At 39.2% G+C, this 25,157-nt stretch overlaps 1 protein-coding gene across 1 annotated transcript; it reads right to left on the bottom strand.

The window, feature by feature from the left end:
• Positions 1 to 489: 489 nt before the first annotated feature.
• Positions 490 to 24,791, bottom strand: HSPA4L (heat shock protein family A (Hsp70) member 4 like). Its single transcript, XM_084519057.1, has 19 exons — positions 24,614 to 24,791; positions 20,642 to 20,699; positions 19,098 to 19,238; positions 17,273 to 17,395; positions 15,974 to 16,073; positions 14,025 to 14,158; positions 12,800 to 13,044; positions 12,587 to 12,663; positions 11,235 to 11,386; positions 10,626 to 10,732; positions 10,100 to 10,233; positions 8,699 to 8,901; positions 6,478 to 6,579; positions 5,826 to 5,963; positions 4,792 to 4,917; positions 3,548 to 3,655; positions 2,346 to 2,465; positions 1,610 to 1,771; positions 490 to 1,184 (listed from the first exon to the last, which is right to left on the bottom strand). Exons 1-19 carry the CDS (start codon positions 24,718 to 24,720, stop codon positions 990 to 992), a joined length of 2,532 nt encoding a protein of 843 aa, XP_084375183.1. The 5' UTR covers positions 24,721 to 24,791; the 3' UTR covers positions 490 to 989.
• Positions 24,792 to 25,157: the final 366 nt, after the last annotated feature.

Below are 25,157 nucleotides of genomic sequence, written 5' to 3'. Positions count from 1 at the left end.
TCAAAAGAGTGTATGTCAAGTACCACGGGTTAAGTAAGCGCTCAGTATTTGTTTCAAGTTTGCCACAAATAGGATTTAAGCAGCTTCAAAATTAGGTGTGCCAATATCCAGCTCACACAGCGCCATTTCTGCTGTTTCTCCTCTCCAGCACAACATGTGATCAAGATGCAGACTTCATTCAAAAATGGAAGTGGAAATAACAACATGTGCAGCAAGACATTTTCAAGGGAAAGCTATGCAACAGTCCCTGTATATTCTACCACTTCATACTATTATCATTAGCATCACCCTATCATAAGCACAGTCCATTATGTACAGCAATGTGCAACGAGACCATTCATTTCATTTCAGCAAATGGCAGCGCCATTATAAAGTATTTTGTAACTAAGCTTGTTAGTGGTATGGGAGTCTAAAAGTGTTTAAGCTTATATTAGTTTATATGAAAGAGACCGTACAATTTTCATGGTACATCAACAAGATGGACTAGTATGCCAACTAACCTCTATTTTAATATTTAAATTATAACAATACAATAACTAGAAAAGGTCAGTGCTTCAAGTGACAAGTTTTGCCACTTCAATTCCAATATTTTTCCAAAATAAAGATGCAATTAGATCTACACTTGAGCATCAGTAGTGCAATACAGTATCCTTTCCTGAATAAAGGAGCTGAGGTTTATCCACAATAAAAGCTTTAAATAAGGTAGATTGTTGCCATTTATATATCAATTCTGTATGTTTGATATAAAATATATTGGGAAAGCTTAAACTGACTTATACAATCTACATTTGGCTAAAGCTCCACATAAGCAGCATCAGTGGAAATGAACATCAGAGGTGTACTTAATATGAAACACTTTCAAAACTACTCAGCAACAAATGACAGAAGGTTGGCTAAGAATAACTCAACATCTGAGGTGTGTACCAGACAAAAAGAATGGACCCTGTGGTTACTTGCACTATTTTAATTAAGTAAAAGAAAAGCAAGGTTTAGTCCACTTCCATTTCTCCAGATGGTTTGGTCTGCTGAGAATTGTCCTTCGCTGGATCAGGTCTTGTTTCAGTACCGCTCTGTCCATTCACTGGTCCATTGTGTTCACCATTAGCTTTGGACTGCCCATCGCTGGGTGGTTCTACCTTGGGTTTGGGCTTGTATATGATAGGATTACAGAAGCTATCCAGTTCCTGGTTGTAACAGAAGTGAGAGAAGTTACTTGGTGGCACGGTAATTTCATTACCATAGAATGTCTCAATTTATTTCAGGTTCATAATGATGTAGACTTCAAACTTCAAGGACTAGACTTCTCAATTCTATCAAATCTAGAAGCTTTACAGAAAACAAAAGAACCTTCCAATAGCTGAAGGGCTTACAGCAATCTATTTTCTAGCAAACCTGATGCTTTAACTCTGAATGTTTTAAGGGCTATTCAGAGGTACTGGCTGCAAGTCAAGAGCTAGGACTGCTAACACTGATAAAACTGCCGTTCCCTCTATATGACTCTTACCAGAGCTTTGAAGATCTCTGTAGGTATTGTATCCTAGCTCAATACAGAGGCTAAAATCTTTTAAAGAAACCTTTATTAAAATACAACATTTATGACAATTTTTACCTTGGATTTTGACAGTATTTCTGCCACTTTGACAACTGGATCCTGAGTTAGACTTAGTTTGTTCTGGGCATTCATTTTGCTGTTCAACCAATTCATAGCCTCACTGATGTATTTTTCAACTTTTTCCATCTCAGCAGGGTCTAGGTGATCATATTTTTCATCCTAAGGAGAGAGATGTTTATATCATCAATTAGCACATGCTTTTCAACCACTTAAGAATTTCAGGGACACACAATAGGGTAACATTGCTACAACCCACTAGAAAGAAGGGCTTCTAACTAGAGTTTGGTATGAAGAGTGACTGTAGTACTGAACACAGGATATTATTTTTAGACATATTTGGAAATTTGATCTTAAGTGCACACTGCTGAAGCGCAAGTTTGTAAGGAAATTTCGAGAGAACAACAATTCACCCAAGTAACTAACCCCAAAACACTATCTTGTTAATTATAAAAACACAGATAACAACCCTAAGTTGAGATAACCATTTCAAATGGTACAAGCCACCACAAATAACATGGCTGTGTTTAATTCACATTCATGAAGAATTTTTTTTTTTTTTTTTTTTGCTAACGATCAAGAATGATTTTTGAAATTCTCAGGAATGTAAGCACAACAGCCATTTCAGAGCAGCTTAAAAGTTCATCTAAATAGGATTTCTTTTTCAGCACTAAAAATAATCTTACAACCAAACACACATTCATAATAGTTCATTCCCTAAATAATTTGCTTCTACCTTATTTTTGTATGCTTCTACTGCTTTCATAAGGAGCTGAATCTTTTTTCCGAGTTCATTTAAAACTTTTGGTCTCTCTTCATGTTCCATGTATCTTTCCTGAATAGGCTGTCCAAATTTCTGTAAAGACAAGCACAAACATCTTGACAAAATAGAAGTTTAGCATACTCTGGTCAAAGAATAAAACATGGCACCAGAAAGAAGACTGCTTTTTCGTCCTTTTCACACCCATTCCAAAGCTTAATCTATGCATTTTCCTTCAGTGCAACAAAAAAAGCCCACAACTTTGAACGAGTAGTGCTTCTGCCCTTATATGGCTTAGTATTTCGCAGTTATTTTCAGAAAAAAGAACTTGTGGGACAACACACTTGCAGGAGAAACAATACACATTTTGCACACAGATTGGCACACATGGTTTGAATTTTAAAATAGTCAAAAAATATTTAGTTTTATCATGTTTTTTTTTTCCTTCTTTTGAATACTGGTATCCAGGCAAGGTAGTTGCCCACACCGCTGTTTACATCCCCTTCCCACAAAGAAAACCTAACTGAAGAGAAAACAGTTGGAACTCAAAGAGTTAGAGATGTATCCTTAAAGATTTTTACAAACTAAGTAGTCATCAAAATTCATGTTTGCCCTTGAGACTACTGGAAGACTTCAGTTTCTTTTTTTGGTCATTACTACTCAAATGGTACAGTTGAAGCAGCTATTAACGCATTCTTCAGCCTTTATCATTAGAGGTTAGTCCAAAAATTGCATTTTATGATATAGTTATGCAAGACTATTTAAAACAAGAAAACCAGAGCACCTGTTTTCAAGTGTAGTTTTGAATACCTGGGAGAACAGTCAATTACTCTAAAGCCTCTTCCAGTCTGTAGCAAAAACTACATAAAGTTATCGCAGCAATTCTATTATTTCTCACTCAAGACCGAATGCTTCACTGCGACTATTCAAATTAGAAGCACAACTGCCATTAGAACAACCTGTATTCCTAGTTCTACATAGTGCATCCACTGCACAACTGGACACTAGCCACATACACAACCTGGATGTCAGTCCTCTGAAGTGAGTGATTTACAAGACTCACATATGGGTACGGACATGCACACCCCTCAGCACAACAGCTTGGCTTACATTAGCCATGTGTATGTATACACCCAGCCCCCAACGCCTTTTTTCTAGAAAAGCACTTAGAGCCTTACTCGTAATTCCTGAAGCTTATCCATGTACACTTGTTTTGGCTGGTCCTCTCCATCTTCATAAAGCCAGTTTTCTGTGTCTTCCAACATCAAGGTCAGCTTGTTGGTATCCTAACAAGCAAGTTACAGACACTGTAGGTTGGCAGGGAACAATACAAATGAGACTACTGAACAAAAACACACCTGTTTCCTTCACCTTTCCTTTGCCTTCAACTGGTGAAAACAGACTTCAAGAACAGGATTTTATAGAAAGACACAAAAGGCAATACAGTCCTACTAATGTGATTTGCAGGTGAAGTTTGGAAACTGAACAGCTTCTGTTTTAGTTTCATATGCAAGCATAAACATCGCTAAATAAGATTCCTGTGTATTCTTTTTACATCTTAAGTCCTGCTGTTCAGGTTTTCTGATAGCACAAGAGAGGAACAGAGTATTTGGACACACGTGCACATCTGTAACTCTGAAGTTCAAATAGTTTTATTTGAACTATCAGCTGTAAACAAAGATAAAGACCTTATCTTTATTTACTTGGAAATTAATACCTTCTTTATGCCCTTAATATATTTAAGAGATTGTTTTGAAATTGGTATGAGAAAGACAGCCTTAGATCCTTGAGTTTATACTGGAAGGCCCTCTGTACTCATAATTAACAAGAGCAGGCCTTAAAACATGTGCAGCTAGGGGAGAGTTGTTTTGACAACTCACTGCCTGTGTACCAGCCACTTATTTAAATGGCTGTTACAGATAGACTGTTACAGAAGTTATCTTTCAGTACTGCTTTTGCAAAAGCCCAGTGTACAAACTTTACCATCTTTTAGTTGGACTTTAACAGCACATCAGCTTCGACATACTTGTAAGTGGGGCAAACACCGTATTTGTAAGTTAATGAAATGCAGATCAATACAGCACAGCTATAAATGCTGTGTTCTGCTCATTTTCATTTATTCCTACCCATTTATGCTCATTGTGATCTGTCCTGCTTTCCTACACCCCTAACCACAGAATGTTTTGCCTACATCTGGAACGCTTCCCTGCCACCGAGAAACTTCTCTGACATGCAAATACGCTGAATTCTGTACTGTCTGCAATGTCAGGCTGAAGCATAGTCTGAACTTCACTTTTGTGAAGTTAATTCATTCCACGTTCTGAGACAAGTCCTACAGATTCCTGCAGCCTCTACATATACCACTGAATTTTAAAGCTTTTTTTTCCCCCCATCTGACAGTGGAAACGTAGGCAAATCTTACTTCTTCAGTGATAAACTTCTCAAAGACTCCACACAGCTTGTCTCTGAAGTCATATACGTATTCCTCAACAGCATTCTTAGCATCATTTCTTTCCTTCTCTAGTTTGTCTTGCATCATCATCTTCCCCTAGGGCAGATAAAAACTTAGTTAAAACTCAAAGCATTTCAGGTGTCAAGCTTGAGCATTACTCTTTTTGAAGCGTACTATAGAACTTTCAAGAAGCCTATTAATTCACAATTACAGATTAAACTTTCACCTTTGCGTAACTTCTCTTCACACCCAGTTAGAACTGGAAAGGGGGACAAGAGCGTGTTCCCATTTAGGAGTGCTTCAGCAAGTGCTTCAAAACAAATGGATCAGGTAAAAATTACAATCTGACCAGCACAGACAACACTAGTAAAGTACTGAAGTACTGGCTTCAGTTTAGAAGTCACTAGGATTTACTCTGCCCTACAAAAGGTATTCTGTTCTTTGCCATGACCAGCTTTCAGATAGCAACTTCAATTGGTACGATCATCACAATAGCAGACACAGCACACCTATGAAGTTAGACAGGATCCTCTGAAAGCCATGTTTTCTATATGCAATACTTTCCAGTTTCCTGCTGATACATCACTTGAAGGACAAAAAAGATGGTCTAGCAAGGACATGGCTTCCATAGACCACCAAAAAAAAAAAGTCTGCAAGTGCAAATCCTGACCTTTATCAGGTCAGTCAGTAACAACTCACATGCCTGTCACATACTGCACAGCCTTTACTGGAAATCCTACGAAATTCCTGCCTAAGAAAGGCACTGATTGTTCAGTAATGACAGGCTAAAAGGTTCACCTCAGACCTGGATAGTTCAGCTTACTAGTAAAACTGATCAACTCCACCAATAACAAACAAACAACAACAAAAACAGCAAAATGAAAACCCCCATAACTGAAGACAAAGTCCCAAGAAATTCTAAATTAGGAAACATTTATGGTTGCAAACACTTTCCAAATAGTTATCTAGTGACATTAGAGTCATCATCTGCTTATGCTCCTTACCTCATTTTCTATATAGCAATTGATAAGATCTTGTCCTAGTTGTCTGTAGAGGCTTGCCTGTATAGGTAGGTCAATACTCTTCACTTTTGCTTTAGCCTTTGGCTGGGTTGGATTATCTTGCTTGTCTCCAGAAGCAACCTGTAAGATTTACGTTTTAAGAAACTTTAAGGAACAGAAATATTACTACATTTATGCTCAAAAAGAGACAAACCAAACTAATGAAGAGCACTACAAATTAGTTGCACGTAAACAAAGTACACAATTATACATCTGCTATTTGAAATCACCATTACCTTAGTTTTGAACCAAACTTGTAGTATTTAATTCCTTTACACATAACATGAAGAGCTTTTCAGAAAACTTGCTGAAAAGCTAAAGGAATTGTATAATGCCTAAATTGCCCTGAACTCCATCTTCACTATAAAACTACCTTAAGTAAAAGAAACCTACTTCAAAGCCTTGACCGCGTATTATGTTGAAAATGTAAGCACTATGGTAGGATTTCTAACTCAACCATTTCAGTTTAGCTGTGCTCTTCCAAATACAGTCCCTACATATTGCAACTAAGACTGATAGAATAAATTTGAAAATACTAGGCAAAAATGTCTAAGGGAAACAATGTTACATTTCCTTATCAATACTGAATACAAACTTTTGTTTCGTTTCCTGCATTTTCAGTTTCCTCATCTGCTTGGCTCTGTTGTTCAGCTTGACTCTTCTGAATACCTTCATCTTGATCAACCTGCATTTTATCCTAGGGGAAAAAAAAAAAAACAAAAAAAAAATTACATAAATCATACAGCAAACCTTTGCATTAAGACTGAGGCCAACTTACATCACAGATGAAGTGGAAAATTCAGTCTTGAAAAGTTTGATTCACTGTATTTAAACAGACATTTTGATAATGCTACTTGTATTTGTATCTTTCTCAAATTAAATTAAATGGAGATTCCACTTGACCCACCCCCCTTTTAAATAGTTATGATGCTACCATCCATAATATTATACTAAGCCCAGTGAATACTCCATTTTAATTTCAAAATAAATACATATGAAATGTATGCAAATAATGGTTTAGAAACACAACACCAACACAGACAGTAACTACAGATTCTCTATGGAACAGCCAGAACTTGGAACAAATACCATTTCTCCCCTCAATTTTAAGCTTTATAATCAAAGCAGAAGTAATTCAATCATTGCAATTGTTACCTGCATCTGTCTCACAGGACAATGAAAAAATCATTTCTGTAGTAGCCTTTTAGAGCACATAACTGATTGCCTTCCCCTGCCACCCCATTTTTCACTCAAATTTATCTGTAGTTCACTTATGCCTTATTTTAAATTTAAGTGTCTTGAAGACATCACTGAAAGACTCAAGTTACGCTATTCCCTGTTGTCATTACAAAATCCTTCAACAGCGTATTAATGAAATTTCAGGTTTTCAAAATGACTCCAGTATTTTGGCATTCAGACCATCAATAAATATAGAGCAGCAGCTGAGGTGTGAAAGGTCAAAGACTACCTCTATTACAAGGAATTAAGATGCGTGGATTCACAGACCACATACGCATGTAAAAATAGTTTGCCATTATTTCTGGGAAATACAAGAAATTAATTATTTAAAAGCTTTCAAACTAGTACAGGTGCAACATCTTGCAGGCTAGCTGTAGCTGATTTAGCAAAGCTGTAATGGTGAAGTTGAAGGTAAGTAGGCTACTTTATCCACCTTTTTTCATTTCAGAATAAAAAAATACGTATTTACTGTTCTTACTGTTCACACAGGAAAGGCAACAACCAGAAGGAACTGTCTTGCCTACACAAAAAGCTAGAGGTGTGGGGGGGAAGTACACATATACACCACAAACCTCCTCATCAGAGTCGGGGGCATCATCCTCAATAATGAAAGGAAATTGCTGACAAGCACAGAAGATGTATTAGGATGAATGAGGCACTAACAAACAGAAAGCCTGAGGATGGAAGTCGTTATTCTTGCACTGAACACAGTGCACACAGCTTAGTAACCTCCACATGCAGCATGCTGGTAACACGAAGTGCCAGCTACATCACTATCAAGTGCTTCACTTGTACACAAAGCCCAGATGCAAAGCACCTGTCCACAAGGAGCAGCTGCAGGCCACCATTGGGGCACCTCTCCCAGCTGCAAAAACACTCCTCCCAGGTACCCAGGCCTCACACCTGGAGCATCAGTACCGAAGCTGCACCTTGTGACTTGCAGCCATGTACTTTTGTTTAGTATACAAGACACCAGAAATGAAATTAATCCTCCTTGCACTTGGATGGGAAAACTGACAGCAGAACACTGTGAGCAGGCACCTCTGTAGTACTTCAACATACTGACTATAGTGAGGTAAGGAAGTCTGAAATCCTAACCTCTCAGTACTGGTAGCAATGCTGTTATACATTTGTATCCATTAATCCCCTCCCTCCCCCAGGCTTACAAGCCATTTTATAAGAACTACCAGTAGTGTAGTGCTGTAAGTGAAAGGTTTATGAAAAAATACCACGTTTTTCTACTCCATGAAAATGTAGTACTTAAACAGCAACACTTTTTGTGATCTGGCAAATTAATTGCAACGTTTTGATACCAACATAATACAAAGACTAGTAGAGAGATGGTAAAATACAATGAGAACTATTTTCTTTGCAATCTAATTGTTTTACACTCTTGTTATCATAGTACCAGTACTTTAATAATAAACAATCATGAAGAAACGTGTTATGTAACTGAAGAAATCATTCAAGGGTGGAGAAGTAGCAATTTTCAAAAGCTATACACTATGATTTCATCGCCAATTATCGGCTCTCTTGTCGGAATTACAAGGAGTGTAGATATTTACAAGTTTACATACCTGCTCATCATCTCTGCCTTGGTTCTTACTTGATGATTCAGTGTCCATAGGTGTGTCATTGTGATCTCCCACTATGTTCTGCTTCTCTATTATAGAAGCACTAGCCACGCTGAAAAGGCCATGAATATTAACACGCACTTTAACCTTCACTTTGGAATTGTCACCATCGTGTTGGGGACCAACATTTTGAATAGTGAAACGCCCTTTAAAACAAAAGATTTTAATTATTGTGCAAAAAAAAAAAAAACACACACAACAAAAACATACAAATAGACAAAGTAAGAAAGATACACAACTTAAAAGTTTTTGTTTTAAATAGCAACTCTATCAGATCAACTCTATTCAGAAACTTCTTACTTAGTTGTTTTACAATGTAACGTCTACCTCACAAATTAAAATCTGGTTCCTCACTTATTGCTAATTTGTACAGCCACAAGATACTTTTACTTTTTATCTAAATTTTGGAAAGCATTCAACATAACATTATTAGATGTTACACTTCTTTGTTGCCTTCTCGAAACCATCACACTAAAGAAACTTCAGTGATTTGCCTCAAATGGTTTCTTTCATTCAACTATCTCTGCACTGAAAAATAAAATGGTAACAGAGGAAGGTGCCCTTTGAATTTGATAATGCAGATACACTGCACATTTTGGAGACCAAATGGTGTGTCTATCAAGGCCTCCAGAAACAGTCAGGTTGATGTTCTCAAAACTGTTGCAAACATGAAGTAATGCAGGATGCGTATGTATAAATGAGAATGCTCCTTCCTGAAGATGACAGACATCTTGAAAAGACACTCCTAAAAGGCATTACCAAGTTTATACCTGACAGAAATTAGTCAATAAAATCAATTACCTTAAAGACCCTGAACAGTCAGCTACGAATCATGAATAAAGCAAGATTAGCTACAAGTAAACTAATTCATACGATGCAATTAGAGTTTACTACAGATGTTTACATTCAGTGGACACCTATGCTGTATTTTCTCATATTAGCAGAAAGAGACATGACAAATACCTATCTAGACAGATAAAGCATCAACAGCTCCTTTGATCCAATTTCTTTGAAAAAATCTAGGCTGGTGGGCACATTGGATCATGTTCCGTTTTAAACAAGCTTCAAGAACCAGAAAATAGAGCATTGATCTCTTTGTGCCTACATTTTTAAAACATTTAGAAATGATGAAGAAAATAAGTTTCCTAGTAACTACCGTAAGATGACATCGATATTGTTTGATCACTGCACCTAAGCCAAGAAGACTGTTTTGAGCCTTTCTAAAGGGGCGAGGCTTTTCTATAATCCAGGAAATATGGAGGTAAAGTCTCTTACATAAAGGAGAACTATCCTTTCTCATTGTCAACAAGAGCTGTTTTTTTTTTTTAATTCATGTGTTCTTACCTATTCTTGAATCAGGATAAGGCACTTCATGTGGATGGGTATAGTAAGCTTCCAGGTCAAAAGGCTCTTTCTTGTGAAAAGTAATTACTTTTGAGAATGGAGCAGCATGGTTCTTACTGAAGACTTCACATTCCCTAAAATGATACATTAAGTAAATTTAAACCACTGAGCATAATACAATGGATAATCAAGTTACCTTACTACCAGCAGCCATACTGAACAAGCCACCAAATAATTTACTTACAATGTCAGTGTCTGACAAGAGGTGCACGTTAATGGGCTGTATGTCTCGAAATGGACTATGTACTTTATGTCACTTTAGCAAAACTAAATAAGTTCACACAAGTTTTTCATTTTTAAGCTGTATTTCCAATTAATGATCAAGAAATAAAACAAGAGAAGAATAAAAGAACTGCTCCAATAGCTAATTCAGAACTCTGAAGGCCTGGTCTTCCACACAGCTCAACATTTTTCTTAATACACACATAAAACCCCATGTTTATTTAGCAGGCATTGTACAACTTACCCTGTTCCTTCTTCGTAAGATGATTTCCATCTTAACGTTATGGAATAAGGAACAACATCAGTGATGGAAAATTCACGCACTTTAAAAGCTGGGGAAAGAATTGCACACTAGAAAACAAAGACCAGAATTTTATTACATCCATGTATCACAATAAAGTACAATAATTAGAAAAGAAAGGTTACAATGAAGAAAGGCGTAGAAAGGTTACAATGCATACAAGTACATGGAGGTCCTGACTGCCACCGTATTTTTTAACAGAAACTTCCTACTTGTAGTAGAAAGTTAATTCAACTGAAAGACGCCACTTCTTGAGTGATGGTCATTAAAGATAGAGGCAAAGCTTCTAAATGACTTACATGAAGTAGAACTGCGAATTCAGGTCATCAAATTTAGCAGGTCTCTAACAAGACCATTCCTTTTAATGGGACTCAGTGGCAAGCTACCAAACCTAATACAATCATTTCTGACATTGTCACTGTCACCTATTGTTAACATAGCAAGTACGACTTCGTGTCTTGTTTAATCTACAATGCCTCTTGGTTTTGATTAGTTACACTGCAGTAGACCACAACACATTAAATGAGCAATACTGAATTTTAATATCCATACCTGCAAGGCACAGCCTCTTGCAACAGCTTCGTCAGCATTTAGTGTGGTGCTTATTTCTTTACAGAAAAAGTTAGAGATCTGTTCCTTCACTGCTGGAATTCTAGTAGCCCCACCTACTATTTCTATACTGTAGATATCTTCACGGTCAAGTTCTAGAAAAGAGTGCATGGCCTTCAGTTATCATCAATATATCAAAAAGCTGTCTTTGGACAACCAAAGTAAGATCGAGTTCTCTTTCTATGCACTGTCACAAGCACTGAATATACTCAACAGCCAACAAGACCTTTAAGACCAGATTCATAGTGCTCTGTCTTACTCAAAATCCTCATCCTTCCTACAGACTACACAATTTTCTGGTTGCACAATCCTGAAAAATGCAGAAGCGAAGCATCAAATAGGGCTTACTTGATGACAGCTGCTCTTCAAAAGTGCCTTGTCTGTATGTATCCTCTTTCTGGTGGGCATAAACCCAAGCGTGTGATAAGGTTTTCTTTGGCACCCCTGTAGTACTGGGTGCCAATACCTCACTCCTCCCAAGTAGGAACAAAATAAACCCCAAATACATAAACCCCAAACATCTTATGTTTGGTTTAATGTTGGTTGCCAATACGTAAAAACAAACCCTTGACTAAAAATGTATAAATATTAAACTGTGCTTGCAGGATAACTTTAATTCTGGATTCAAGATATGTGGAGGAAGTGATCCCAAAATCTCAAACAGCTGTCAGTCCTTGTATGGTTTTGCTCAGCAGTTACTCAAGTTCTTATTTCCAGCATTAGTTAGAGCCAACTCAAAAATAAGCAGATGTTTTCCCTTTTAGTTGAAGATGCTAAAAACTGCATAAACCCTTTTCCTATGAAAGTCTATTCCTCTCCTTTACAGCACACTATACAAAAGAATTGTTATTTGCACATGCTGCAGGTAACTTATTTTAGGAATATACTGCCAAGTTCTCAGGTCAGTGAAGATGTATGTATCATATGGAACAGGCTGGCCAGACAGTTGCGAAGTGTTCCAGTAAAGAATGACAATTGTGTTCGCCCTCCCCTTCCCCGCCCCCACTTTTTTAAAAAACAATAATCTTTCCATGGCCCAACCTTTTCCATTTCACAGGGTGAATGAGGGTCAATAACTCGGGGTTGCAGAGTGGTTTGTGCACTGAATGAGGCAGGAATGGGATCATGCATACATGACAAGCATATGAATGGAACTTACATTTAACTTTTCAGTACTTAGCTTTGCAATTCTAATGAATACAAAAAATACATTAAAGAGATAATCATTAAAGAGATCTAGGATAACTGCATTACTAGTTACATTCTAGAACCAAAGGTATCCAGCTCCTACTTACTTGCTTGTTCCATGGCAGCTCTTAGAGGAGGTTCCACTCTGGACAGAAGGGCAGCGCACAACTGCTCGAACTGAGCTCTGCAGGAACAGGACATACGTTTCATGTTAGAAGAAGACAGCTGAGATACCGCACTTGACTACACTTCAGTAAAAAACAAAAAACAAAAACAAAAACAAAACAAAAGAAAAAAAAACAGACAACAAACCATGGTACCTGTTCATCTTGCTGGAGACATCAAGGTCATTCATGAAGCATTCAATATTGAGTGGAAGGTCAGAGGCGTTTGCACTCATAAGCTTCTTTAGTTTTTCACATTCCTGATACAATCGTAGCAGTGCTCGAGGATTCTCTTTTACACTCAGCTTGTATTTTGTCCTAAACTCTTCAGAGAAGTAGTCTACCAATGCCTCATCAAAATTCCTTCCACCTAAGAAAGGGTCAAAGGTAGTAGCTAAGACCTGTGTAAGAGTGAAAGAATGAATTACAAATTATTAAAAAAATATTTGTTTAGATATAGAGAGAGCTCTCATATTGTCACTGGTTTTACAAGTCAGCACCTTTAAAAACAGGTTTGATGTGACAGAATCCCTTGTAGATTTCTCACCATCTTCTGTCAGGTAAGTGAAACAACTTAAAAAAAAAAAAACAGCATGACTCTTCTCAATTAGCTTCTGCCCTTGCCAAATAAAGTACTACTATTATTTTAAGAAAAAACATCACATTTATCATGCTTTTTTCTACCATGCTGCACCCCCTACTCAGTTTACTAGCTCACTAAAGAAAAAGCAGACTAGGATAGCTATTTTCTCATGCTATTACTAGTTCTATGACATTTACCCAAAACAAACAAAAAACAAAAAACAAACGTTATCTTCCACATGACTTCAGATGAAGACCACATTTTGACAGCAAAGACATTTATAAAGCATTCAACCACCAATAGCTCAAACTTCAAAGATTAAACTCTCAGAACTACAGAGTGAACACAGTTTTATTTCATGTTCAATGGGATTTAGATTTTAAACCTTCACATTCATGGCAGGAAAAATAATCATCACAGAACAATTTAAGGCAATTCAACAATTCCCTATAGGTAAACAAGTTGCTCAACTACAACAGCTGTGAGATTACCAGAATACACAAATATTTCATTCAGATAGAAAAATGACAAAACCCATGCATTTTGCATTTGCTTGTCAAGCACTGTTGAAAACACCCTTTGGGTTACTTCATTTCTGCATTCTTACAAAAACTGCTTTGCCAGAACCGCCAAAAGAAAAATCAGAAAACTGTGGTGTTCTGAATTTCAAAACTAATTTACCTTTTTTTTTTTTTTTTTTTTTAAGTTTAAAAATCTTCCCATCAAACAGTATTTTGAGTACTGTTCTATTAAATACTTTAGGAATATAAGACTTTCCTGTATGACTTAGAAGATTACCTTCAGCTTTCCCTTGTTAAAAGCACAGATGGAGACTTGGTATGCAGAATGCCCCATATCTACAAAGACCACATTTCTTGGTTTCTCATCCAAGGCTGGCAGATCTTGCTTGTATATTCCATAGGCTAGTGCAACTGAAAGAGAACAGCCCACAGAAATTAAGGCAAAGCTGTGTACCAATGTAAAGCATCCATTAAAGGCACTACCAAAAGGAGGATGCTGCTTATTTCCAGTTTTTCTGACTACCTCCATTACGCTACTCAGATAGAATATAAGGGTGCAAGGGGACATGAGTTTTACTCCATATGAGTTGCCACATTATTTTTATTTGATTTCCAATTTTACTATTATATCATATGCATTCATAATTGTCATTCAAGTGTTCTGTATCATCTCTCTTTCCAAAAGCAACTACATGCTGTGTGCCTCCAAAGCACATTAAGTTAGTAATACATGCTCCATCATAAATTTTAAATTTTTAGATCTAGGATATTATCAGAACAGTTATTTTTATTTTCTGTTTTAGAGGTGTACATATACAGTGAACAAAAATAGACCGTTCATATAAAGTCATCATGAACAAAACTAGGATGTTGAAAACAGTCTTTTTCATTGTCAACAGAAGAAATCAATGTCAAGTGAAAGTTTAACATTAAAGCATCACAAAGTTCTGCTTGTACTCAAATTAACATGTTCAAGAAAAAAACGTTTTCAAAACTGGTTTACAAGAAACTAAGATTTCAATACCAGCCTTCATTCAAGGAGCTGGTTTAAACTTCCTAAAAGAAAATTTAAACAACAACAAAAAAATGAAATTACTGGTTTAAACTGCTCCAAATTCAGTTCCCAGGAAGCGTAGCATATTTCTATAACCCACCACAGAACACATCAAAAACTAGAAAAGGGCAGTAAGTAACTCACTTTATGCAAAAAACAGTTGTGCCAACACTACAACTGACAGATTTTCCACAAGCTTAAACTGTCATTCTCCCACAGACTTATGTTTGACTCTATTTGAATAGTTTGAAAAGTCATAACTGAAGTTTCTATATAAGATCAGCAGGTCTGTTTGAAAGAAAGTTCCATAGAAACGCAGTTTGTGTAGAGGCAGCTTTTAAACCATACATGAGTAGTAGTTAAAAATGGAAGTTATTTGAACTACACAGTTTGAGATTTCCCTTAACAGCCTTTTATTTCAAGTAAATATTAGATTACAATAAAAAAAAGTTTTTCCCTAAGTATTTCCACAAGATTTATTTTTACTCCAGCATAGCCAATAAGCTGGAAAGAAAAATCTGTTATATCCTTGTTTTATTTAACTTTGGAGAGGAGAACTTTATTAACAGCTAACTGTAAGTAAAGAGACATGAATGAGGTCATTTGGAAGTGTGTTGTAGAGCAAAGTCACAGGAAACGTCACTCTTAAAAGACCCCACAACAGATCTATGTTAAGTAATGTATTTACTGTAATCTTTCAGACAGAAAATATGCGGGTTACATCTGATAACAGTACACTATAGTACTATCTTAATACAACAACTGAGAATTTAGGTCAGGTGCGTATCCCAGCTAGGCTATTAAGGGATTCCAATAGTAGCTCTGGCTTTCTGGATCTCTCTGCTGTAGCTCCACGGTACAGCAGAGGTAGGCAGAGACACCCTCCTCCCTTCATTTCAGAAGCAGAGGAGCTATTTTCAAGTAGCACTGTATTCAGGTTACGAAATCCAAACTTTCCTCCTGCCTCATAAAATCTGAGCACCACCCCACTGCCAGTTACTGCGTTTCCAGTTCCCAAGCTGGATTGGGCAGTACAAGTCCGGATAGCTTTTTCCCAAGCTCCTAATTGTGTAACTGTAATGTGTCATCGCCCTTACAGATTCAATAGCTTGAGCTGTTAAAAAAGCATTTATCCACATTGCTGCTTTATTTCTGTTCACTTAGGCCTTTACCTGCTGTAGTTTCATTCATCAGCTTCAGACAATTTAGTCCTGCAATCTGAGCAGCTGCCATTACAGACCTTCTCTCAGCATCAGTGAAAAAACTGGGTACCTGTTTCCAAGAAATAATTACACAGGATATTATGACATATGAACCTCTTTAAATTAAAAGTCAGACTTACCCATTAAGGAAGCCTATAAATTTCAAAACCACAAGAAACTGTTACAAACTAACCTCAGATGAATAAGGCAGTCCAAGTAAAACATTTAAGTAATTCATTTTACTGCGTATTTTAATTAAAATTTCAAAACATAACAAAAATTAAGTGGAATCCATACTTGTTTTAAACAGTGCACTTATGCACCAAAAAAAAGAGTTCAGATTCTTCTGATGAACCTTTGATCTTAAAATTACCAGTTCAAAACATTTTAAGAAAGTTTCTGTAAACATTTACACAGCATGAAGTCAAACAAATTTGCTAAATTAAATAGGAATAAATAAAAAGTCCCCCCCAAAAAGCTATTGCAGAAGCTCAACAGCACTAAGTTTAGCTTCAGCACCACTGACCAGCACCACTCTGCACTACAACTGGAGCTATGTCCAGCTGTGAATTTTTTTGGTTATCATCTAAATGACAGCTCCAGCTTACAGTCCCCTACCATCTTCAGTTCCACCAAAAAGAGCCAAAGCACAGTCAAAGCCTATGTAGAAAATGGCTGCACTCAGTTAAGATACAAGGCTGTATTTCTAGTTTCTATTTTGTTGGCTACCACTTCAGGGTTATTACCAAGAATCGTTATTTGTATGGAAGGTATTCTCTGTACATGTCTTTGTATGCCATAAGGAAGCAAGAAGAAAGATCAAAGCAGATTTCTAACAGCTGAAGGCTAGATACAAAGACCTTTTCAAACAAATGCAGGCAATTCACGCTTCTTTCTAGTATGTTATCCTCAGAGACATGAATTTCAGGCAACTCTCAACTACACTATAAAGAATTCAACTTTTGGACTGGAAAAGAAGTGCTTACACATAAAATACTTCTCATTTATAGCAGGCAAATTACGTAGCACTGAACCAGCCTGGATCACCTAAGTAGTATGCTCTCTCAAACAAATTTTAACAAAAATTTCCATTTTCACACACATCACTACAAAAGCATTACCAGCTGAAAAAAAATGTAAAAAAAGCCCAACTTTTTGGCAATGTGATTTCTACCCACTACTTGCATCTCTTTCCCATTGTACCATGGCATAAATGATACTAGCTTATGTACAGTTATCTATAAACAGAACCGTGGTATTACAACTTACTGAGATGACACAGTCTGCCACTGGTTTCTTCAGAGCACTTTCTGAAGTCTCTTTAAGCTTGGCCAGTAACATTCCTGTAATTTGTTCAACTGCAAACAGCCTCTCTTCATCAAGGTATCTCACCTGAAATACAGAATTGCAATTCTGTAATAAATCTTATCATGTTAAGCTTTACCAGCAGCAACGGGTATCATTTTGCACTAACAAGCATTTTCTCCTGGACCAGAAGGCAAGTGAAGATTTTCGTACAAGATTTCAAAATAAAATGAAATTAGAAAAATGTGCTCCCCCCACCTTTTTTTTTTTTTTTTTTGTTTTTTTTTTTTTTAAAGAAAAGACAAATACCAGCAAAAATCCTTTCATACATCAATCACCTCTTCTCTGAGATACGCAGTTTGGACATGTTTATAGTTTTGAGCAATGAGTCAAGTTTAACACCACACTGAACACAAGTAACTCTCCATATGAATTGATGTTATGGATTCATGCTACTTACTCCAAATTGTAAATGGTTCAAATTAGCTGACCATCGTTTTGTGGAAAACCTTGACGACCGAATTATCTCAAGGGGCTATTTCTAAACACTGCAGTACTTTTATTGGGTGGTTTTGGAACTGAAAAGAAGTGTAAAACATACGTAGAATCACATTCTTCCCAATGCAAGCTAAAAAATTGGAATTCTGGAGAAAACCCAAGAACATATTTCCTGCAAGGGTCACTCAGACATGTGTGGCAACTCCTTGCCACAAACAAGGCAAGCCTAATTGCCCTATTCTTCTTGGGAAGTACATCTGAATCAGGAAGCTTCACAGGAGGTCTATGTCCTGAACTCCTGCTATTTAATAATCCCAAACACTCCTGTGCATGGAAACCCAGAAAGAGGAGCAGCAACTCTATTTACATTTGCCATTACTATGATAATAAGTACCTGTACAGGGCAAACTAAACTCACTTCATGTGGTCTAAAGTCCCTCCACAAAGCAACCTGAAGTGCAAGCTAAGTGAGGATGACAGGGAGATTTACTTTGGAAGCACACTCCTGATCTAGATTAAACTGCTAATGGTAGACGTATTCAGAGACTGAAGCCATAAAGTCTGAATTTTAAAAGTACAGTTTCCAACCATTTAGTTTGGAAGCAAATTAAAAATAGCTTGTTCAGATTAAATCTTCAGAGAGTTACCCTGTTTTCCTAACACTTGGTCTCTGCATTTCCAGACAAATTGAGATGTCACTACCAATCACACACTGTAATTGAAGCTATTTGAAGGTAAATCTAGTAAACTACAAACTACTAAGGGAGACTACAGAAAGCTAGTAAAATTGACGAGAAATCTCAACAGACATCTCAGACAGACAAAGTACTATGCTTAGTGAATGTTACTGCAGGGAAAGGAATGTTCATCTTTTGAGCAGAGCAGATTTATTACACAGTTTTATTCAAGGTAATTAAACCTAAGCTTAACCTTTCTGAGGTTAGTTATTAACATTTTATAGCACACCCGTACAACAGAAGACAACACATTTTTACACTACATTTAACAGAAGACACAAGTATGTAATATAGAACAAGTACTCTAGAACTTCCTGAACAGAAATAAATTAATGAATTATAGGGAAGAATGAGAAACATAGCTAAACTATGCCAAGGAAGGCTTTGCATGAAATAAAAGGTATTATTACTGTACGGGTTATCACCTGACATTTCTTTACAAAAACAAGAATATATTTAGAGTTTTTTTAGGGAAAACACAATTCAAGTATGAAGTGGCAAAGGTTTCAAGCACTCATCTCTAGCACTTGAGATACACTGTATGAAGCTCTCACCTTCACTCCTACAGAGCCGTTCGGCATCTTCTGAAGTTCGTAAGGAAGTTTGGCCCTTTCAGCTTGTATGTAAGGATCTTCAAAGGCTCTTCCATGCAGTTTTTTGAAGCCATGCAATGTGTTTTTTACATTTGTGACAATCTGTGAAAGACATTTTATCTTTAGTTACCTATGACGTGTAGACTACAGAAGACCACATTCTTGTTTTGTTCAGCTTACTGCACATCCCAAAGATCTATTTTAAGCCCCACACATTTACTGGAAAAGAAAGGGTGCAGGGAAATAAACACCCTGTTTTTAATCTATGGTCTCCATTATAAAGTTCAGGTTTGCTTCCCTCTTTAATAACCATTAGCTTGCTACCATCAATTTTCATTGCACCTTTTAATTTAAAGGAGCTTCCCAATATAGTATGCAGTACAGGATGTATTAAATACTGCAGCAGTGGCGGTCTACAGCAACAAGTTAAGCTATTACCTACATTAACTTCAAATGAAGCTTTGACAAATTAATGCATTCCACTTCCTTTAAAATTAAGCTCTAAGACAGATTCCATCTGGACATAAAATCTTCCCACACCTATTCCCTCGTCAGTGTTTCACCTGGATTATTTAAGGACAGATTTTTAAGTAAACAAAGGACCTGAACAAATGCTAACACAATATATTTAATTAAGCTATCAAAAGGAGTTACTCCAGGGTAATCTATTCCAGCACAAACTGGTCTAGTTTACTAGGCTAAATAACAAGGATTATAGTCAGAAACACTACTGACAGGACACCTTCTCACCAGCAAGTTCAGGGGCTGAGTTCAGATGAACAGTGTAAAGTTTCATGGAACAAGAATGGCAATGGAACAAGAGGCAATGCAGCCTCTGCCGCATTCAGGTCCAGCTGCCTACTGGACCACTACTACAGGGAAAGATGTCCCATCAGAATGTCAACATGATGCATGAATGCAAAGGAGAGGGGAAGACTTAATCTATTTTGACTTTCAGGACTACTACAAGTTTTTAAGCATTTTTCTTGCAAAGCAGTTCTCCTAGGTTGCAAGTGAAGTCAAACACAATTGGGGGAGTTGTACTTCTTTTCAAAGTTCCAAATTAGAACACTAAATTACACAGGCACATGAATTTAACTTTATAACCAAGAATTAGTATTTATACCAAGCTTTTGTTCTTCAATTTGTTTCAACTTTTCAAAACCATACGTATGGTATCCCTACCCCCTCAACACCTCAGAAGAAGATTTGAGAATGAATTCTACTCTTGCTGTCACAAGTAATCAAGAGAAAGATATTCTACTGGGAAAGAAACTAGGGATTACCCTGTTTCTCATCATTTTGTATTCTAAATGAGGAGATGATGGAGAAATAGCGCTTCAAATTTAATAGCAAATGTACTATTGATGCAGCATTATTGTGAAACGTACACTTGTAGTAGACAAGTTACTTTAAAAGACCAAGTTTATTCATTACTTCTCTTTCCACAGTTCAACATGAAACAAGTCAGGCCAGTAATAATCCCACTGCCCCTGTCTGTTTACCTGGCTCTTTGCTGCATTCCCAATGGCCCGGGTCTTGGATCCTAAAGATATACAAGCTCTAAGTAAAAGAAGAAAACAAAAGAAATTCAGCTTTAAAGGGAAGTGTTATAAAATACTTCTACATTACTTTAATAAAACAAAAAAAACAAGTCAAGAAGTACAGCAGCAGAACACACTTGCATTTCATAGCATTACTGCATGAAGCACCAGAAATTGCAGTGCAATTCTGGTTTTGTTCTCTGCAAATTGATTTAGAAACTGCAGGCAACTGCAGTTGTATTCTCTGCATTTAAAGAATCCTTTAAAGCTAACGTGTTCCACAGATCCTGCCACGGAAGTACGGAATTAGTAGTTTTGGGTGACAGGTCATAACCAGACAAGGTCTGGGCCATCTAGTTAAAACCCCTGAGCTCTACTGCTCAAGTTTTCTCAACATGCTGATCCCGCAGTCAGAAAGCACCACACCTTGGCACCGAGACAGCAACTGTGAGTAACCCCCAAGCCCAAGGTAAACACACCAGCTGCCAGGCACCAAGGGCTGTGGCACTCCAAGTGGCTGTGGCACCCACAGTTGCTGCTTCCCGTGTACCCCTGTGCCTCGGCTCCAGCTAAGGCCACCTGAGGACACCAGCTGCCACCTGGCTGCCTCCCTGCTGGCTTCCCGGAGCTCTGCAACAGCACCAAGCACCGGCCTGCTTCTGAAAGAGCACCAGCACCGGTGAGAAATACAGGTAGCAAGGCACCAGCACTGCTCATGGCCTCAGCCAACTGTCCCAAGCAGCTACTGAAGTGTAACCTTAGCTGTTAACAGCTCCACCAATATGCGGTTACTACGTGTTACTTTTAATTTATTCTGTAATCAGTACATCAGCTCGTCAGTGCATTTCCAAGTACTGTCAGTGGTGCTCTTTTCCTCAAGTAACCATCACCTGCTTTGTTTCTACAGATATCAAATAAAACTTGTTTTCAAGTTCTTGTTTCCAAAAGAGAACCAATCTGTCTAAACTAATTCAGCAGTAAATAACAAATACAACCCAGATTCATATGGTTTACTCTTCACTGTTTAATGAATGCATAAGATCACTATAATGGATTACTTTCTGCCTCCACTCCTCCTTCATTACATGAGGGCGCTGCATCCAATTTGGCAGCATCCAATTTGGCAGCATTACCTAGCAACCTCTTGGGCTGCAACACCACCCTAAACACTCACAACCTTCACTGGATTTAACTGCTGCACACTGACAGCATGCTGCCCTATATTTTCAAACACAAACTCAGTTTTCAAGAAAAGCTTTTACTATTTTTCATGTTGTTTGAACAGTTTATAAGACGTTTATTTTATGGATTGTGATTACAAATTGTTACTGTTATTATATTACACGTTTTCTGTGCAGGGATTTGCCTCTGTTGACAGGCAGCATTACATGCTAATACCCCTAGGCAGGGCATGAAACATCAAGTCTGAAGCCACTCAACCCGATGAGTCTTGCCATGGTTCACTTCCAGCCAGTTCCCGCACAAGGAGATGGGTGGTTTCTCCCTTAGCTGGGAGGCTGAGATGTCAAAAACCAGAAGGCGCCTGTCCTCTTCAGCTCCAAATGCTGAAGCCATATCCAAGACAGCCCTCTAGGAAGCACAGCCACCACCAGGAGGAAACAAATGAGGTCCCACAACTGCACTGCCTGCCTCTCACCCGCCTCGGCTTAATGGGAAGGGAGGATCTGAGCAGGACAGAGACCTTTCTAAAACAGCAGCTCTCCTCACCAGGACATTTCAACCCTCTCCACTCACTGTTTTGAAGAAGATGCTACATCATTGTTTTAATTATAGTTTGTGATTACACTAATTACATGTGGTCTGAAAAAATAGCTATTAAAAAATTATGAGCTATCAGCAATCACTTTTTTTTCCTCTCCACGAAACCCTGGTGGTGAGGCATACTACTTGAAAGCGCCATTTGCCATGGAGCTAACACCCCAGGCTCACTGGAAATGCACGCAGCATCTGACCTGCTGGAGTTCTCAGCTCAGAGAAATGAGGTGTCAGTTAACATCAAAAGAGACAACAAGGCCGAAAGCATGAAGAAACACTGCAAGTCCTGCTGAAATGGATGGCTTAATGGAAGAATGTTTCCTTTCAAAGCTTAAGGACAAGCACTGCCAAAAGAAGATGCACATTTTACAAGCGCTAACAATCCCATGCCTTCAATTATACGAGGTAGGTTGGAGGCAACAAATCACCTAAGTGTTTTTACAACTGGGACACTGGGTTTAGGACTCCAAGAGTGCTGTATGGAACCGCGATAATGTGGCGCTGTCTTCCTGAGCTCTACCCCGCATGCTTAGACTCAAGCTGTACAGTCCACAACAGTATTGCACAGGTATCTGAATCAGCTCCAAAAGGTAGGCACTGGCTGCGCTAATTAGCCTTGCCCAGAAAGAGTAATTAGCCCTGCACAGCACAGCCAGGACTGTCCTATCTTTAGGACGTAACCCAGTATCTTTACATGGCTTAATAACATACTGTGAACAGAAGCGTACCAGCTTGTCCAGAGCCAGTTCAGGTGTTTTTTCATCACACTACATTGACACAACAAACATCAAAACTTTGTAAATCTGAAATTAAATCCTAAGTATTTGGGATATATCCAACCAATGTTAATTATTAGCTAACGTCAAATGTTTAAGCGATGTAAGCACCCCTATAGAAACGTATAAATAGAGAGCTTGTTGAGCATAGCAACGCAGTAAGTAAGTGGAAAAGTTTTGATGGTTTAGGCATTATATCAGCCCAAAACTGCTTAAAATAAGGTTTAGTTACTATGGTAAGCTTCTGTAACAGTAATAAACCTGTAACGTTTCTGTTTCCTTTTTCTTTTTAAGCTTGCTTCGAGACATTACCATTAGAAAAGGAATTCCTTTCTATGTTATATAACCCTTTTATAGTGCACTTTGGAGAAAGAGAAAAAAAAAAAGCCAGGAGAAACGTCATTAAGTGAGGTCAATACTGCCTTTACGTATTCTGCACTCAAGGCACTACCTTACAGACTGCTTGAACTCCCTTTCACAATCACTCAACACACATCTTGAAAGTATGGCTACTTGTAAGTTTAAGTGAAAAATATTAAATACAAGAAAGCCTACCTAACATCTACCTGCAAAGAATGCACTCCACAAATAGCTAAGAACTGGCAGCACTCATTGTCCTGAGGGGGGAGGAAGTCGGCCCTAAACTGGGGTTTCTTAGGGCCAAAGTTCCAGGGGCTTCCTTGAGCAGAATTAAAAGGCCCCAGAGGTTCTGTTTTCATCAAGTTACACAAGGGTAACTCCTCCTTGGGACTTCCCAATATGAAAGGCAAGATACTTCATCTAGGTCGTAAAAAATATTTTCAGAGCGTACTCTGAACAGACAGTATGCGTATGGTAACATTCAACTTCCTTCTGCGTTTAAAAAATAAAAAAAGCTTAAGAAGCCAACCAAAGCCTACATTTCTTCGAGATCACAAGGACAGCGATGCTGAAGTTATGACGGCCTCGCATGGCCTTACACAGCCCCAAACTTTCCGCTGTTGGCTACGAATTCCTTTTACAAAGAGAAGCACTGCCCAAACCTGGAGCTTTTAGGGTTTCTCCCGACCCCCTCCAGGCACGCACAGACGGCGCTCCCCGCGGCCCGGCCGTATCCCCTGGAAACGGGGCCGGCCCGTCCCCCCCCGCCGCCTCTCCATCTCCTCACGGCGAGCACGCAGGTGCCGCAGGGCCGGCGGCAGCGCAGGGGGGGCTCTGCCGCACGAAACCCCAGCGATGCGGAGCCGGCATAAGATCAACCATCAACCCGCCGTGCCTCCGGAGCCGGCCCGGCCGCCTCAAGGGCGCGCGGAGGGGCCGGCGGCCGGCCCGGCCTCAGGCGCCGCCTCAGGGGCCCCGCTCGCTGAGGGAGCCGGCTCCCGCCGCGCCGGGCGCTACTCACGGCGTGCAGCGGTCGCTGTACTCGTTGGCGATGGTCTCGATGCCGCCGCTGCGCGCCACGCCGATGTAGCAGTTGAGGAAGCCCAGGTCGATGCCCACCACGGCCATGGCTGCGCTCCCCGCCCGGCCTCCTCCTCCTCCTGCTGCTGCTGCCTCCCGCCCGCTCCGCTCCGCTCCGCTTCCCCCCCCCACTGCGGAGCGCCGGCCGCCAACCGGCGGGGCCGCCCCCCCGCGCAGGCGCGGTGCCGCCCGCCCGCCGCCGCTTCGGCTCTTTCCGGCCGGGCTCGGGCTGCGCGGGCCGCGCGGGCTGCGGGCGGCGCGTTCCAGAAAGATCTGGAAAGGAACGGGGAGGGGAGGGGAAGGGAGGGGGGAGGAGGCGCGGCACCGCCCCCCCCGCCCGCGCGTCAGCACTGCGGCGGGGCGCGCCCACACGGGCCTTAAAGGGGCCGGCGGCGGCTATGGGGGGGGGGGGAGACAGCTCACCTGAGGGGTGAGGTGGCCGGCGGGGCTCTGCGGGGCTCAGAGCGTGAGGCTTGAGGAGAAGG

Source organism: Aythya ferina (genome assembly GCF_964211825.1).
Source record: "Aythya ferina genome assembly, chromosome: 4".
NCBI lineage: Eukaryota > Metazoa > Chordata > Aves > Anseriformes > Anatidae > Aythya > Aythya ferina.
Note: the sequence above shows the minus strand (reverse complement) of the source record. Positions and strands in the feature narration are given on the sequence as shown.